The sequence below is a fragment of the Triticum aestivum genome, chromosome 3B (assembly GCF_018294505.1).
Source record: "Triticum aestivum cultivar Chinese Spring chromosome 3B, IWGSC CS RefSeq v2.1, whole genome shotgun sequence".
Lineage (NCBI taxonomy): Eukaryota > Viridiplantae > Streptophyta > Magnoliopsida > Poales > Poaceae > Triticum > Triticum aestivum.
The window spans coordinates 840,798,850-840,817,009 of NC_057801.1; the positions used below are offsets into that span (position 1 = coordinate 840,798,850).

At 46.5% G+C, this 18,160-nt stretch overlaps 1 protein-coding gene across 1 annotated transcript; it reads left to right on the forward strand.

Annotated features, from left to right (window-relative positions):
• Window positions 1–15,833: 15,833 nt before the first annotated feature.
• LOC123067013 (4-hydroxyphenylacetaldehyde oxime monooxygenase-like) lies at window positions 15,834–17,877 on the forward strand. Its single transcript, XM_044489975.1, has 3 exons — window positions 15,834–16,313; window positions 16,744–17,181; window positions 17,269–17,877. Exons 1-3 carry the CDS (start codon window positions 15,834–15,836, stop codon window positions 17,875–17,877), a joined length of 1,527 nt encoding a protein of 508 aa, XP_044345910.1.
• Window positions 17,878–18,160: the final 283 nt, after the last annotated feature.

Below are 18,160 nucleotides of genomic sequence, written 5' to 3' on the forward strand. Positions count from 1 at the left end.
CTCGAAAAAGAAGCTAGGACCCCTCTGTTTCCTACTGGCCATGATGCCTATGGCTGTGGCAGCATCACCTTTTGAAAGCAGCTTCCTCTTCTCCCTGGCACAAAGGTTGTATATTTCACGCCCGGTAAAACCAACACCGCCATATCATACATGTTTGCTGATGAGGCAATCCATCATGTCGTGAATTCTAATCCCTGCAGCTCCCATGGACATTATCTCATGCTTCTGAAACTCTTTGATTTTTCTGTGGGACCAAAGAAAAGGTACCTCGTCCGGTCCTGCCAACATATGGCTATGCTTGTCCTCAAAACTTGCAACATACCAAACCCCACGCTTTTGGTCAAGCTTGACAGTCAGGTGTGCTTCGCAAAAGCAGCGTGTCTCGGCTCTGAGCCGACGGCTGTGCCCTTCCTCGGTTAGCAACTTGCTGTCACATTTCCCTTGTCTGGAACAAACAAACTTACTATAACGCATAAGATGTGCCTCGGTTTTGGTATACCTGACCTTATTCTTCCTAATGCTGAAACCATTAGCTCTAGCATAGCTGTTGTAGAAATCATACGCAGCATCGTGAGTCATAAAAGTCATGTCCATTATCTGCATGAACATATCCCTCTTATCATCTGCACTGGCAGTATCTTGGACATTCATTACCCCACCATCTTCTGTCACCTACACAATCAAAACATAGCCATGAAAACTGTTTTGTATGGTTTAACATTACTTACATCCATAGAACATTGATTACACACATACCTCACTCATGATGACCGACGACTCGGACTCCCCAGAACCAGGTGCATCTAATGATTCGTCGTTAAGGTCTGTCTCCACGTCGGATTCACCGTAATAGTCATACGCATTATGACATTCGGAAATGAACTGAAAAATACAACACAAATACATGATTACTTATCATATAATGTTCCAGAAGAAATTCAATTTGCATGCCAACAAAACGTTTCACTTACGTACCTGACTAATGTAATCTTCATTCGAGAGCTCCGAGTTGTTTTCCTGATCATCATCAAGCTCATCCATCTATAAATTTTCAACACAAAGATTAAATGTTGTCAGATGCCACCAAAAAATTACAACATGACAATGCCACGCACATTAAGATCGTCCCATTCGTTCCCATTCTCTGACCGATCTTGACGATCTGAATTTTCATCATCTGACCAATCTTCTATCCAGTCTTTCATCAGTTCTCCAAACTCCATGTCTACCATGATATCAGTTAACTCCTCGTCTGCCATTTCCTACAACCAATAATATGTATCATCACATGTGCAAACATTATCAATGATGAAATATGAAACACATAGCACATGATCACGGATGTTATGTAAACAACCACAACCGAGGCCGTTCAGATCTGCCAAACTTAGTAAGGAAGATGGCCACGGCACCCGTCGAGATCACTTTCAATCGCGAGGAACTGCACGATCTCAAAACCTAGCTAGATCTGTGATTACCTCTGCCGCCGGATACCTAGGTTAGCCGCCACATCAATTAACGATCCACATGGTGCACACAACCGACGGCAACCGACGCTACGTGAACCCAGATCACGAGGAGCAGCACTACCGAAACAAGATCCACGATCGCATGCGCCGCCGGGTAGCTAGGTTACCCGCTCCGCTAGGTTAACCACTGCCACTGGGGCGGCGGCAGTTCGTTCGATGTTGCCGCGAGCGAGACTAGAGGGGGGACGCGGGATGCGGTACCTATGCGCGATCGTTGGAGATTCACGACGTTGTCGCGTCCGCTGTCGACGAGATCGCCGGCGACGAGATAGCCGCCGGCCGGTGGAGATCTACTACGTGGCTTATGGAGCTGCGTCAATGCTCGCGAGATTGATGGAGCTGCTCGCGTGAATGATTGGATTCGGCAGGTCTTATGTGGACGTGGGGTCGTGTGATGTTTTTTTTTCGGACCAGGGTACTGTACGTATACGGTCTGGGTTATACAGGGCTAGACAGGGCTTGGATCTGGGCTGCGGCGGGCCAAGAAAAAAACAAATTCGCGGGGACAAAAATACCCCTTCGAAATTAGGTTAGGGGGGAGCACCGGAGCAGGCCTCTGTGTCAAAACCATGAAGCGCACCTGAGAAGTCTTGGCATGCGATACTGCTCTACTTGTAGCGCTGGGAAAGGATGCACGATTTCAAAGTTTTTCTATCGAACCAATAGCAAAACATAAAGTTTTTTTTTTTGCATTGCAAGGACGACACAGCCCAGCCTAGAAAGAGTTCTGCAGCTGCTGCTGGCGCCGGAGTCGATGGAGTGGATGGTAACTCAATCTCATCCACTTTACCTCTGCCCGATTGGCAACGCACGGCACCAATATCAATCAATGAATGACGCCGAGGTTGACACAGCCACCATGAAACTAGCCATTTCTCCTGGATTAGTCAAGAAATGACGACAACAGCAGCCGGCGGCTGCTACATTTTGCGGTTTTTCCTAGTTAATTGAGAAACAGGAAGCCGCCGGCTGGCTGACTGGCGAGCTGATACTATTATGGGATATAGGAGGCTGCTTCGTTCATCCGCCGTTTGTTTAATTCACCAGCGCAGCCTAAGTAACTACTCTCCTCTGAATTATTCCCTATAAGACGCATGCAGGCGAATATCCATTTGGTGGTGCTTCTTGTTGAAGCAACCAACTCGATCTGCATGCGTATTTTTCTATTTTTTATTTTTTGCGGGTGATCTGCATGTGTATTGTTTAAAAAAAAAGATCTGCATGCGTATTGTTAGAGCATCTTCAATCCAGATGCGCATTGTGAGAGCATCTCCCTATAATTTAACTTTAAACTCCTACACCTTACCCTAAATTGAACTCTCCAAACGACCCTTCTTCACAACCATTGCAATTGAAGATCATCTGAAGCACAATTTCTACTTAATTACCATATCTAAAAACCACCTAAACTCCAACTTCATGATCATGCTACTTAAACATCGCATAGTTCATAATTAAACTCAACATTGTGCTTAATTAACCTAAATTAAACTGCCCATCCTCGGCGCATGAGGAATTGCCGACGGCCTCCTTATGCTTAACGTAACTCGTTAGACCATCGTGCACTATGAAGTAGATGGACTCTAGTGCCACGGCCGGCGGCTTGGACCGCGGCACACACCTCTCGGAAGGCGGTAGGTGGCGGTCATCTGTGCGGTCACGCAACGCGCGTAGGTTAGTGCGTCGGCCATATTATTTCACACACTTGTGGACTAAACTGAACCTGTAAAACAAGTTGACGGACCCTAATACAATTGACTCATTGTTTTCCCAAACAAAATACGAATATTTTTTTGAAAGAAAATTCTTAAAATATTAGTGATAACTAGTCCATGTATAATCTCGTCGTAGTCTAGGGAGGACCAACTTGGCAATAACTTATAGCATTTACAGTTGGAGTAGGCAAATTTGGGCCCTCAAACGCCCGTGGACGTGCCCAGACGCATCCGTAGACACTGACCGGTCAAGTCTCAAATTTGCTCATCTGCATCTGGATATCTCATACTAGAAATCTTAAATCCATACAAAAGCATGCAAAGAAAAAGAAGTCCTATATAGTACATAGATCAACTAGCCTAATCCTCGTCGGAGATGTCCAATCTCCGGTGCCCGGCGTCGGGTACATGGGCGCCAACCACAGTTCCGGCTGCGGCCTCCTCCAGCTCCTCCGTGGCGGCCTCCGCATCCGTATCCGCTTCGACCTAGTCAAAGAGGGCGTTGGTCGCCACCCGCTCTTGCCGGATGAACCGCCGGTTGGCCTCCACATATGCCTCATCCTGAAAGGACTCCAGGATGGCATGCTGCTCCACCATCTCGTCCGCTTGGGTGACAGCGAACTCTGCCTCCACCTGCTCCATGTTGCAGCCCAGAGCCGGCGCTAGCTCCTGCTTTGCCTGCTCCGCCTCCTCGTCGTCCTCCGGATCCGCCACCTCCATAGGAGTTGGCTGCTGCTCCTCTCCCTCCTGATCCTCTTCCTGCTCCTCCTCCTCCTCTGGCTCCACCTCCAATGAGTCCGGAGGAAGCCCAGCAGCGATGCGACTGACACGCACGACGCGCCTCTCTCAGATCTCCTGCTCGATCTCGTATTGGCGCTCCAGCGTTAGCATAGCATAGGTGGTTATCTTATACCAGACCATGGAGAAGCCAGATAGCATGGGATGAGCGCCGGAGTGGCAGCGGGAGGAGCTGGAAGGGTTCGGGCTGGCCGCACAGAGAGGGAGGAGATGGATGGGCTAGGTTTGGGGGAGACGGCCGGCTTAAATAGTCGGATTTGGCCTCGGGTGGCGAGCCGGACTGGCGCCACGCAGCGTTCACCCCCCCCCCCCCCACCGGAGGAGACGTCTGTTGGACCGTCGAGTTTTTGGGCGATTCAGCGTGGGACCCCACCGTTAGTCCGATGTAGCGGAGACGTCTGGGCGCGCCCAGTTTCCCCCATATTCGCCGCATATTTGAGTTGTATATGAGTGTGTCGGTCAGCCCGGGTGTTTGAGGCCCGTTTGAGGAGCTCGTCTAGGTCGCATTTTCGTGACCGGTCAATGACTGCGCCGTCTATCCGGGCATTTGACGTGGGTTTGGGGCGTCCTGCTGTAGATGCTCTTAGACCTTTGGTGTCGGTTTTATGTGGCCAAAGACTGTTTTTTGAGAAACATGGTACAAAATGCAGACACGTACAAAACATGCAGTAACACTCATCTCTATGAATGTCTACACGCACGCTCTACTCCTATGACTACCTCCAAAAGCCTCAGTATCTCATAGTCAACACGAACATCATCTCTCATTGAATGAACATCTTAAGGTCTAAAATAAATTTACAAAAATACGAGCACACATGCCGACTATAAGACTTAAACCCCAATGAACAGGTTGCATTCCACCACAAGGAATCTTGGCACCTAAGCTACACTCGGTGCATGTGATTAAGAGAAACTAGTCATCAACCCGTGCTACTGCACGGGCTAGTAATTTTTAATATTTCACGGGCTTCTGTATAGAAAATGGTAATATTATACGTTGAGTTTTGGTATGTATTTTTTGTCTGAAATCTTGTAGAAATTAAAATTATACAGTATGTATATTAATATATTACTATATTACTACCTATTTTCATACATTATGAAATATTCTAAGCTTTGTGCCAAACCAAAATTGGTGATACCATTATATATATTTAACGGCCCCCCGATTTTAGTATTTTCTAAATACATATGTAGATGTGTTTTGTTTTTAATATTTATCATTTATGATTTTTCTCTCTATCAGTTACTGTTGGCATTGTTACTCCATGGTTCCACATACATACCTATGATTGACATATTTCATTAAAACCTTGTGCAACAACCATTCTGCAAGGTTAGTTTATGCCGGACACACTCCACCACTCCTACACATCCATGTCCAACTCATCGATTCCCTTACCAACCAAATGCTTATCAGTTCAACATGACGGTGAGCTCAGCACCTCGATAAGGGTCATGACCCAGTTCAAACTTATCCTTATACTTTTAAAATGTCTGTAAGGTCGTCGAATTTGATGAGCTTTGTTTTTAAACTCATGGAAGCCTTATTTGTATTTTTCATGATTCCATGTGTTTCTTGTTTTCTGATCGAATCATTCTTTTACTTGGACTGCAACATTCTAGTTGCCATCCTTATATCTTTAAATTCAACATTGAGATTTCGATGTTTGCTCAATTTTTCAAAAGCTCACTCTTCTGCTGCCCAAAAATATCCCAAGATATTGGAGCATGCCTATAAGATTTTGGAGCTTAAATTGTACATTTTAAAAATTAATTGCTATATTTTTCTTAGGCAATGAACGCTAGCTAGCCGGTGTCCTAGCCCATCATATATAGCTTTATCCAGCTAATGCCTTTGTGCATCTCTCCTTTGGGCTACCATTAATTTTTTAACTAATCAAGTGCTCTCATATTATTGTGGTATTATTGCTAAAATATTAAACTTAAACGGCATGCGCAAACTTCTGAAAAACAATGGGTTTTCTTAAGCGCTTGGATATTTAGCAATTTTTATTTCATAAACATAATTTAGGTCTTGTTTATTAATATATTTGTGACATAGTTTTTGAAAAAAAATCACCTAGATGTATGCACCACCCACATAAATTTGTATGAACATCTTTTTGGAAAGAAGACAACGTTGGTTTGTAATGTTGAGCCACTGTACATACAGTACATGTTGGAAATATGCCCTAGAGGCAATAATAAAAGGATTATTATTATATTTCCTTGTTCATGATAATTGTCTTTTATTCATGCTATAATTGTATTATCCGGAAATCGTAATACACGTGTGAATACATAGAACACAATACGTCCCTAGTAAGCCTCTAGTTGACTAGCTCGTTGGTCAACAGATAGTCATGGTTTCCTGACTATGGACATTAGATGTCGTTGACAACGGAATCACATCATTAGGAGAATGATGTGATGGACAAGACCCAATCCTAAGCATAGCACAAGATCGTGTAGTTCGTTTTGCTAGAGCTTTTCCAATGTCAAATATCTCTTCCTTAGACCATGAGATCGTGTAACTCCCGGATACCGTAGGAGTGCTTTGGGTGTACCAAACGTCACAACGTAACTGGGTGACTATAAAGGTGCACTACAGGTATCTCCGAAAGTGTCTGTTGGGTTGACACGGATCGAGACTAGGATTTGCCACTCCATATGATGGAGAGGTATCTCTGGGCCCGCTCGGTAATGCATCATCATAATGAGCTCAAAGTGACCAAGTGTTTGGTCACTGGATCATGCATTATGGTACGAATAAAGTGACTTGCCGGTAACGAGACTGAACGAGGTATTGGGATACCGACTATCGAGTCTCGAGCATGTAACGTACCGATTGACAAAGGGAATTGTATACGGGGTTGATTGAATCCTCGACATCGTGGATCATCCGATGAGATCATCGAGGAGCATGTGGGAGCCAACATGGGTATCCAGATCCCGCTGTTGGTTATTGACCGGAGAGCCATCTCGGTCATGTCTGCATGTCTCCCGAACCCGTAGGGTCTACACACTTAAGGTTCAGTGACGCTAGGGTTATTAAGAAGACTTGTATGTGATTACCGAATGTTGTTCGGAGCATCCGATGAGATCCCGGACGTCACGAGGAGTTCCGGAATGGTCCGCAGGTGAAGATTTATATATGGGAAGTTGTCATACGGACACCGGAAAGTTTCGGGGGCATATCGGTATTGTACCCGGGCCACCGGAGGGGTTCCGGGGGTCCACCGGGAGGGGCCACCCCTCTCGGAGGGCCTCATGGGACGCAAGGGGCAGGGAACCAGCCCCTGGAGGGCTGGGCGCGCCCCCCCCTTGGGCCCATGCGCCTAGGGTTGGGGGGGGGGAACCCTAGTGGGGGCGCCCCCCTTGCTTGGGGGGCAAGCCCCCCTCCCTGGCCGCCGCCCCCCTCTAGATCTCATCTAGAGGGGGGCGGCCCCCTTCCCCCTTCCCCTATAAATAGAGGGGCGAGGGGAGGGCTGAACACCTGATCCAAGGCGCAGCCCCTCCCCTCCCCAACACCTCTCCTCCTCCGTTGAGTGCTTGGCGAAGCCCTGTCGGAGTACTGCCTCTCCACCATCATCACGCCGTCGTGCTGCTGCTGGAGCCTTTTTCCTCAACCTATCCTTCCCCCTTGCTGGATCAAGAAGGAGGAGACGTCGTTCGCTCCGTACATGTGTTGAACGCGGAGGTGCTGGCCGTTCAGCACTTGGTCATCGGTGATTTGGATCACGGCGAGTACGACTCCATCATCCCCGTTCCCTTGAACGCTTCCGCACGCGATCTACAAGTGGTATGTAGATGCAATCTCTCTCCCATGACTCGTTGCTTAGATGAACTCATAGATGGATCTTGGTGAAACCGTAGGAAAAATTTTAATTTTCTGCAACGTTCCCCAACAGTGGCATCATGAGCCAGGTTTATGCGTAGTTCTCTATTACTCGAGTAGAACACAATTTTGTTGTGGACGTAGATCTTGTCAACTTGCTTGCCGCTACTAGTGTTTTCTTGCTTCAGCGGTATTGTGGGATGAAACGGCCCGGACCGACCTTACATGTACGCTTACGTGAGACAGGTTCCACCGTCTGACATGCACTAGTTGCATAAGGTGGCTAGCGGGTGTCTGTCTCTCCTACTTTAGTTGGAGCGGATTAGATGAAAAGGGTCCTTATGAAGGGTGAATAGAAGTTGACAAAATCACGTTGTGGTTATTCGTAGGTAAGAAAATGTTCTTGCTAGAATCCAATTGCATCCACGTAAAAGATGCAACAACAATTAGAGGACGTCTAACTTGTTTTTGCAGCAATTGTCATGTGATGTGATATGGCCAGAAGTTGTGATGAATGATGAATGATATATTGTGATGTATGAGATCATGTTCTTGTAATAGGAATCACGACTTGCATGTCGATGAGTATGACAACCGGCAGGAGCCATAGGAGTTGTCTTTATTTTTTGTATGACCTGCGTGTCATTGAAGAACGCCATGTAAATTACTTTACTTTATTGCTAAACGCGTTAGCCATATAAGTAGAATTAGTCGTTGGCGTGACAACTTCATGAAGACACGATGATGGAGATCATGATGATGTAGATCATGGTGTCATGCCGGTGACGAAGATGATCATGGAGTCCCGAAGATGGAGATCGAAGGAGCTATATGATATTGGCCATATCATGTCACTACTTTATATAATTGCATGTGATGTTTATTATGTTTATGCATCTTGTTTACTTAGAACGACGGTAGTAAATAAAATGATCCCTTAGAATAATTTCAAGAAAGTGTTCCCCCTAACTATGCGCCGTTGCGAAAGTTCGTCGTTTCGAAGCACCACGTGATGATCGGGTGTGATAGATCCTTACGTTCACATAGAACGGGTGTAAGACAGTTTTACACATGCATAAACACTTAGGGTTAACTTGACGAGCCTAGCATGTACAGACATGGCCTCAGAACACAAGAGACCGAAAGGTCGAACATGAGTCGTATGGAAGATACGATCAACATGGAGATGTTCACCGATGATGACTTGTCCGTCTCACGTGATGATCGGACACGGCCTAGTCGACTCGGATCGTGTAACACTTAGATGACTAGAGGGATGTCAATCTGAGTGGGAGTTCATTAAATATTTGATTAGATGAACTTAATTATCACGAACTTAGTCTAAAGTCTTTGCAAAATATGTCTTGTAGATCAAATGGCCAACGCTCATGTCAACATGAACTTCAACGCATTCCTAGAGAAAACCAAGCTGAAAGATGATGGCAGCAACTATTCGGACTGGGTCCGGAAACTGAGGATCATCCACATAGCAGCCAAGAAAGATTATGTCCTAGAAGCACCGCTAGGTGAAGCACCCATCCCAGAGAACCAAGACGTTATGAACGCTTGGCAATCACGTGCTGATGATTACTCCCTCGTTCAGTGCGACATGCTTTACAGCTTAGAACCGGGGCTCCAAAAGCGTTTTGAGTGACACGGAGCATATGGTTTTTCAAGCTCATGCCCGGGTCGAGAGATATGAAGTCTCCGACAAGTTCTATAGTTGTAAGATGGAGGAAAACAGTTCTATCAGTGAGCACATACTCAAAATGTCTGGGTTGCACAACCGCCTGTCCCAGCTGAAGATCAACCTCCCGGACGAGGCGGTCATTGACAGAATCCTTCAGTCGCTCCCACCGAGCTACAAGAGCTTTGTGTTGAACTACAATATGCAGGGAATGGTAAAGACCATTCCTGAAGTATTCTCAATGCTGAAGTCAGCAAAGGGTGAAATCAAGAAAGAACATCAAATGTTGATGGTCAATAAGACCACTAAGTTCAAGAAGGGCAAGGGTAAGAAGAACTTCAAGAAGGACGGCAAAGATGTTGCCACGCCCAATAAGCCAGTTGCCGGGAAGAAGTCAAAGAATGGACCCAAGCCTGAGACGGAGTGCTTTTATTGCAAAGGGAAGGGCCACTGGAAGCGGAACTGCCCCAAATACTTAGCGGACAAGAAGGCCAGCAACACTAAAGGTATATGTGATATACATGTAATAGATGTGTACCTTACCAGTACTCGTAGTAAATCCTGGGTATTTGATACCGGTGCCGTTGCTCACATTTGTAACTCACAGCAGGAGCTGCGGAATAAGCAGAGACTGGCGAAGGACGAGGTGACGATGCGCGTCGGGAATGGTTCCAAAGTCGATGTGATCGCCGTCGGCAGGCTACCTCTACATTTACCTACGTGATTAGTTTTAAACCTTAATAATTGTTATTTAGTGCCAAGTTTGAGCATGAACATTGTATCTGGATCTCGTTTGATGCGAGATGGCTACTCATTTAAATCCGAAAATAATGGTTGTTCTATTTATATGAGAGCTATGTTTTATGGTCATGCCCTGATGGTCAATGGTTTATTCTTAATGAATCTCGAACATAATGTTACACATATTCATAGTGTGAATACCAAAAGATGTAAAGTTGATAACGATACTCCCACATACTTGTGGCACTGCCACCTTGGTCACATTGGTGTCAAGCGCATGAAGAAGCTCCATGCTGATGGACTTTTAGAGTCTCTCGATTATGAATCATTTGACACATGCGAACCATGCCTCATGGGCAAAATGACCAAGACTCCGTTCTCCGGAACAATGAAGCAAGCAACCAACTTATTGGAAATCATACATACTGATGTGTGTGGTCCAACGAGCGTTGAGGCTCGCGGAGGATATCGTTATGTTCTCACTCTCACTGATGACTTCAGTAGATATGGGTATGTCTACTTGATGAAACACAAGTCTTAGACCTTTGAAAAATTCAAGGAATTTCAGAATGAAGTAGAGAATCAACGTGACCGAAAGATAAAATTCTTACGATCGGATCGTGGAGGAGAATATTTAAGTCACGAATTTGGTACACACTTAAGAAAATGTGGAATCATTTCACAACTCACGCCGCCTGGAACACCTCAGCGTAACGGTGTGTCCGAACATCGTAATCGCACTCTATTGGATATGGTGCGATCTATGATGTCTCTTACCGATTTACCGCTATCATTTTAGGAATACGCTCTCGAGACAGCTACATTCACTTTAAATAGGGCACCGTCTAATCTGTTGAGACGACACCGTATGAATTATGGTTTGGGAAGAAACCTAAGCTGTCGTTTCTAAAAGTTTGGGGATGCGATGCTTATGTCAAGAAGCTACAACCTGAAAAGCTCGAACCCAAGTCGGAAAAATGCGTCTTCATAGGATACCCTAAGGAAACCATTGGGTATATATTCTACCTTAGATCCGAAGGCAAGATCTTTGTTGCCAAGAACGGATCCTTTCTGGAAAAAGAGTTTCTCTCGAAAGGAGTAAGTGGGAGGAAAGTAGAACTCGATGAAGTACTACCTCTTGAGCCAGAAAGTAGTGTAGCTCAGGAAAATGTTCCTGTGGTGCCTACACCGACTGGCGAGGAAATTAATGATGATGATCAAGGTACTTCGGATCAAGTTGCTACTGAACTTCGTAGGTCCACGAGGACACGTTCCACACCAAAGTGGTATGGCAACCCTGTCCTGGAAATCATATTGTTAGACAACGGTGAACCTTCGAACTATGAAGAAGCAATGGCGGGCCCAGATTCCAACAAATGGCTTGAAGCCATGCAATCCGAGATAGAATCCATATATGAAAACAAAGTGTGGACTTTGACTGACTTGCCCGATGATCGGCGAGCGATAGAAAACAAATGGATCTTTAAGAAGAAGACGGGCGCAGATGGTAATGTCACCATCTATAAAGCTCGACTTGTCGCTATGGGTTATCGGCAAGTTCAAGGTATTGACTACGATGAGACTTTCTCTCCTGTAGCGAAGCTTAAATCCGTCCGAATCATGTTAGCAATTGCCGCATACTATGATTATGAGATATGGCAGATGGACGTCAAAACGGCATTCCTTAACGGTTATCTTAAGGAAGAGCTGTATATGATGCAGCCGGAAGGTTTTGTCGATCCTAAGAATGCTAACAAAGTATGCAAGCTCCAGCGATCCATTTATGGGCTGGTGCAAGCATCTCGGAGTTGGAACATTCGCTTTGATGAGATGATCAAAGCGTTTGGGTTTATGCAGACTTATGGAGAAGCCTGCGTTTACAAGAAAGTGAGTGGGAGCTCTGTAGCATTTCTCATATTATATGTAGATGACATACTTTTGATGGGAAATGATATAGAATTCTTGGACAGCATTAAGGCCTACTTGAATAAGTGTTTTTCAATGAAGGACCTTGCAGGAGCTGCTTACATATTAGGCATCAAGATCTATAGGGATAGATCAAGACGCCTCATATGTCTTTCAGAAAGCACATACCTTGATAAGTTTTGAAGAAGTTCAAAATGGATCAGTCCAAGAAAGGGTTCTTACCTGTACTGCAAGGTGTGAGATTGAGCTCGGCTCAATGCCCGACCACAGCAAAAGATAAAGAAGAGATGAGTGTCATCCCCTATGCCTCAGTCATAGGATCTATTATGTATGCCATGCTGTGTACCGGACCAGATGTAAACCTTGCCGTAAGTTTGGTAGGAAGGTACCAAAGTAATCCCGGCAAGGAACACTGGACAGCGGTCAAGAATATCCTAAAGTACCTGAAAAGGACAAAGGACATGTTTCTCGTTTATGGAGGTGACGAAGAGCTCGTCGTAAAGGGTTACGTCGACGCTAGCTTCGACACAGATCTGGATGACTCTAAGTCACAAACCAGATACGTGTATATGTTGAATGGTGAAGCAGTAAGCTGGTGCAGCTGCAAGCAGAGCGTCGTGGCGGGATCTACATGTGAAGCAGAGTACATGGCAGCCTCGGAGGCAGCGCATGAAGCAATTTGGATGAAGGAGTTCATCACCGACCTAGGAGTCATACCCAATGCGCCGGGGCCGATCAAACTCTTCTGTGACAACACTGGAGCTATTGCCCTTGCCAAGGAGCCCAGGTTTCACAAGAAGACCAGGCACATCAAGCGTCGTTTCAACTCCATCCGTGAAAATGTTCAAGATGGAGACATAGATATTTGCAAAGTACATACGGATCTGAATGTCGCAGATCCGTTGACTAAACCTCTTTCGCGAGCAAAACATGATCAACACCAGAACTCTATGGGTGTTCGATTCATCACAATGTAACTAGATTATTGACTCTACTGCAAGTGGGAGACTGTTGGAAATATGCCCTAGAGGCAATAATAAAAGGATTATTATTATATTTCCTTGTTCATGATAATTGTCTTTTATTCATGCTATAATTGTATTATCCGGAAATCGTAATACACGTGTGAATACATAGAACACAATACGTCTCTAGTAAGCCTCTAGTTTACTAGCTCGTTGGTCAACAGATAGTCATGGTTTCCTGACTATGGACATTAGATGTCGTTGACAACGGGATCACATCATTAGGAGAATGATGTGATGGACAAGACCCAATCCTAAGCATAGCACAAGATCGTGTAGTTCGTTTTGCTAGAGCTTTTCCAATGTCAAGTATCTCTTCCTTAGACCATGAGATCGTGTAACTCCCGGATACCGTAGGAGTACTTTGGGTGTACCAAACGTCACAACGTAACTGGGTGACTATAAAGGTGCACTACAGGTATCTAAGAAAGTGTCTGTTGGGTTGACACGGATCGAGACTGGGATTTGTCACTCCGTATGACGGAGAGGCATCTCTGGGCCCACTCGGTAATGCATCATCATAATGAGCTCAAAGTGACCAAGTGTTTGGTCATAGGATCATGCATTATGGTACGAGTAAAGTGACTTGCCGGTAATGAGACTGAACGAGGTATTGGGATACCGACTATCGAGTCTCGAGCATGTAACGTACCGATTGACAAAGGGAATTGTATACGGGGTTGATTGAATCCTCGACATCGTGGATCATCCGATGAGATCATCGAGGAGCATGTGGGAGCCAACATGGGTATCCAGATACTGCTGTTGGTTATTGACCTGAGAGCCATCTCGGTCATGTCTGCATGTCTCCCGAACCCGTAGGGTCTACACACTTAAGGTTCAGTGACGCTAGGGTTATTAGGAAGACTTGTATGTGATTACCGAATGTTTTTCGGAGCATCCGATGAGATCCCGGACGTCACGAGGAGTTCCGGAATGGTCCGGAGGTGAAGATTTATATATGGGAAGTTGTCATACGGAAACCGGAAAGTTTCGGGGGCATATCGGTATTGTACCGGGGCCACCGGAGGGGTTCCGGGGGTCCACCGGGAGGGGCCACCCCTCTCGGAGGGCCTCATGGGTCGCAAGGGGCAGGGAACCAGCCCCTGGAGGGCTGGGCGCCCCCCCTTGGGCCCATGCGCCTAGGGTTGGGGGGGGGACCCTAGTGGGGGCGCCCCCCTTGCTTGGGGGGCAAGCCCCCCTCCCTGGCCGCCGCCCCCCCTCTAGATCTCATCTAGAGGGGGCCGGCCCCCTTCCCCCTTCCCCTATAAATAGAGGGGCGAGGGAAGGGCTGAACACCTGATCCAAGGCGCAGCCCCTCCCCTCCCCAACACCTCTCCTCCTCCGTTGAGTGCTTGGCGAAGCCCTGTCGGAGTACTGCCTCTCCACCATCATCACGCCGTCGTGCTGCTGCTGGAGCCTTTTTCCTCAATCTCTTCTTCCCCCTTGCTGGATCAAGAAGGAGGAGACGTCGTCCGCTCCGTACGTGTGTTGAACACGGAGGTGCTGTCCGTTCAGCATTTGGTCATCGGTGATTTGAATCACGGCGAGTACGACTCCATCATCCCCGTTCCCTTGAACGCTTCCGCACGCGATCTACAAGTGGTATGTAGATGCAATCTCTCTCCCATGACTCGTTGCTTAGATGAACTCATAGATGGATCTTGGTGAAACCTTTAAAAATTTTAATTTTCTGCAACGTTCCCCAACAGTACATTGCTATTTACTCCATGCGTGCATTAGTAACTTCTCTCGTACATTGCCGGTAAGAAAAACATTAGTTTATTAGATGATTTTACATAGGATGTTTCTTTCTTCGGTCGTTTCAACCTGGAACTATCTCTCTTTTCATGTCCTGAACGTTTCTTTTCTGTTGTGACAGGTATGGACTCTTGCGCCTCGTAAACGTACAGACCTCTAAACGTGGGGTTGTAGACTTACCATATCTCATTTAATCCTAGACGCATAATTAAGATCTAACGGTTACTTAAAAGTAGTTTTGGGAATTACCGTGGAGCCTCGTATGGTGCTTCCAATTACTCCCTTCTTTCCAAAATATAAGGCGTGCTTGATTTTACGCGGTCATTGATGCACGACTTTGATTATTAATTATACCAAAATACATGGATTGAACATGTATCAATAGTATCATCGTATTTGTCTTGCACACAATTCTATTTCACATGTCTTTACAATAATTTTGTAGGCATATGATAAGTGAAAATCATAGTCAAAGTTGTGGGATGAAGACCAAAAAATTCAAAGCGCGCCTTATATTGTGAAGGAGCAAGTAGTAAATATAAATATAAGATTGTAACATAGCAGCCTAGCCATGAGTTTGCTGTAGGAGCTAGGGTGCTAGGTTTATTCGGTGTTCGATCCAGGTTACAACTGATTATATTTTTGTAATGAACGTGTGTCAATCAATGAAATATTCAATGCTGTAAAAAATTATACCATCCTCATCCAGAGTCAAGTGCCACCCGGCCTGATCGCAGTATAAAAGGCCTCTAACACACGAACAAGCAGCATCAGCACATCACCAAACACACACAACTAGGAATAGCAATGGCCATCTCACTCAGCTCGGAGCTCCTCTCCCTGTCCCAACAATGGCAGCTCCTCCTCCTCGTGGCACTCGCCTCCCTCGTGCTCCTCATGAGAAGACCGAGCAACAAAGGGCTCAGACTACCGCCCGGCCCAGCCCCGGCTCCGGTCCTGGGGAACCTCCACCAGCTAGGCTTGCTACCACACCAAAGCCTACGGGATCTGGCAAGGCGGCATGGGCCGGTGATGCAGCTGCAGCTCGGCACAGTGCCAACGGTGGTGGTGTCGTCAGCTGAGGCGGCGCGGGAGGTGATGAAAACACACGATGAGGACTGCTGCACCCGGCCTGTGTCCCCAGGGATGAAGCGGCTGTCCTACGGCCTCAACAATGTCGGGTTCGCCCCGTATGGTCCGTACTGGAGCGCGATGCGCAAGTTCCTTCTGGTCGAACTCTTCGGCGTGCGCCATGTCAAGGCCGCATGGCAGGCACGCCAGTATCAGGTACGGATCTTCCCATTGCGTCGGTGATTTGGGCCTTCCTTATCTCCACTGCAACGCATTCTCTTGCATTTTTTTGGCAATTAATGTGTTCTCTTGTATTTGCATTTTTTACTTTTTAAGCACAAAACACAATATAACATTGTGTTGCATGTCAGAACACGGGCAAAATAATGCAACATGCAAAGACAAAATGAAACATCATAGTGCACTCCAAAACACGATGAAAACCAACAAAACTTGTTTGAAGCACACAGAAGCAAAACAAATTGTTGTGATATGACTAGATATCATACGGACACAAAATAAGAGATGATATATATGCTATTTACATATTCCAGTGCATTATTGCGGCACATGTATCATGATAAAATCAGAGATGGTGGATATATATTGTGCATGGTAGAAACCTCATGGATTTTATCGTAATAAGGTGGAGAAACTAATGAGCACCTTGAGCGGCTTGGCCGGAGAGCCGGTAGCACTGAAGGAGCACATCTTTAGGCTGGCCGACGGCATCATCGGCATGCTGGGGTTTGGCGATATGTACAACAGCGACAAGTTCCCACACCACAAGAACTTGGAGCACGTGCTCGAGGAGGCCACACACGCGCAGGCCAGCTTTTCCGCCGAGGACTACTTCCTCAACATCATCGGTCGCCTAGTCGACCAAATCACCGGCCTCGCCGCTCGCCGCGAGCGGATCTTCAAGAAGCTTGATACCTTCTTCGAGATCATCATTGAGCAGCATCTTGACCCTCAGCGCGTCAAGCCTCAGAACGGTGACCTTGTCGACCGCCTCATCGGTCTCTGGAAGGATAACAGTGGCACCCTCAGCATCACGAAAGACCATGTCAAGGGCATCATCTTTGTACGTTATATTAGTTGCATCTATATCATGTCCTCTCCTGATTTAGAAAAAAATATCAACTAACTCACATCACTCACCACCCTGCAGGGCACGTTCATTGGTGGCTCGGACACGGCCTCGGTGACGATCCTATGGGCGATGGCAGAGCTAATCCGGAAGCCGCAACTGCTGAAGAAGGTGCAAGATGAGATCAGGTCCGTGGTGGGTGGCAACGAGAGGGTGCAACCAGATGACTTAGTAAAGCTAGGCTACCTCAAGATGGTGGTGAAGGAGACCCTAAGGCTGCATCCGCCAGCGACCATGCTGCTGCCGAGGGAGGCCATGCGGGATATCCAGATTGGTGGCTATGACGTGCCGGCCAAGACGCGAATCTATGTGAACGCGTGGGCCATTGGCAGGGACCCAACTAGCTGGCCTGATGACCCGGAGGAGTTCAAGCCAGAGAGGTTCGAGACGAGCGAGATAGACTTCAAGGGCGCCCATTTTGAGCTAACTCCATTCGGTGCAGGGCGGCGGATATGTCCTGCGTTGTCTATGAGCACGGCTACCGTGGAGTTCACGCTGGCCAACCTGTTGTACTGTTTTGACTGGGCGCTTCCGAAGGGGGCGGTAGTGAGCATGGAGGAGGAAGGCAAGCTTATCCCCCTCCTCAAGACCCCGCTCGTGCTGGTGCCCACCCTATACCGGCGCATGTAAGCATAGTGAGGCGTGACATGACACACCCGAGAGAGATGAGATCCACTCCAAATTAATTTGCCCCCACGTATGGAGTAAACATGCATGTAATCTTGTGACTATTAGTATTACCACTTTATATGTACTACCAATTTGTTTACCACACCTTGAAAGACAGTATATCACAACAATAAGCTTGGCACCTGTATGTCGTTATAAAATGAGATAAAAATACAAAAATCGTTGTTTTGGTTATTAAGTCTCGAGGGCAAGTATATATAATGGTATGTGATTGGGGGACAAG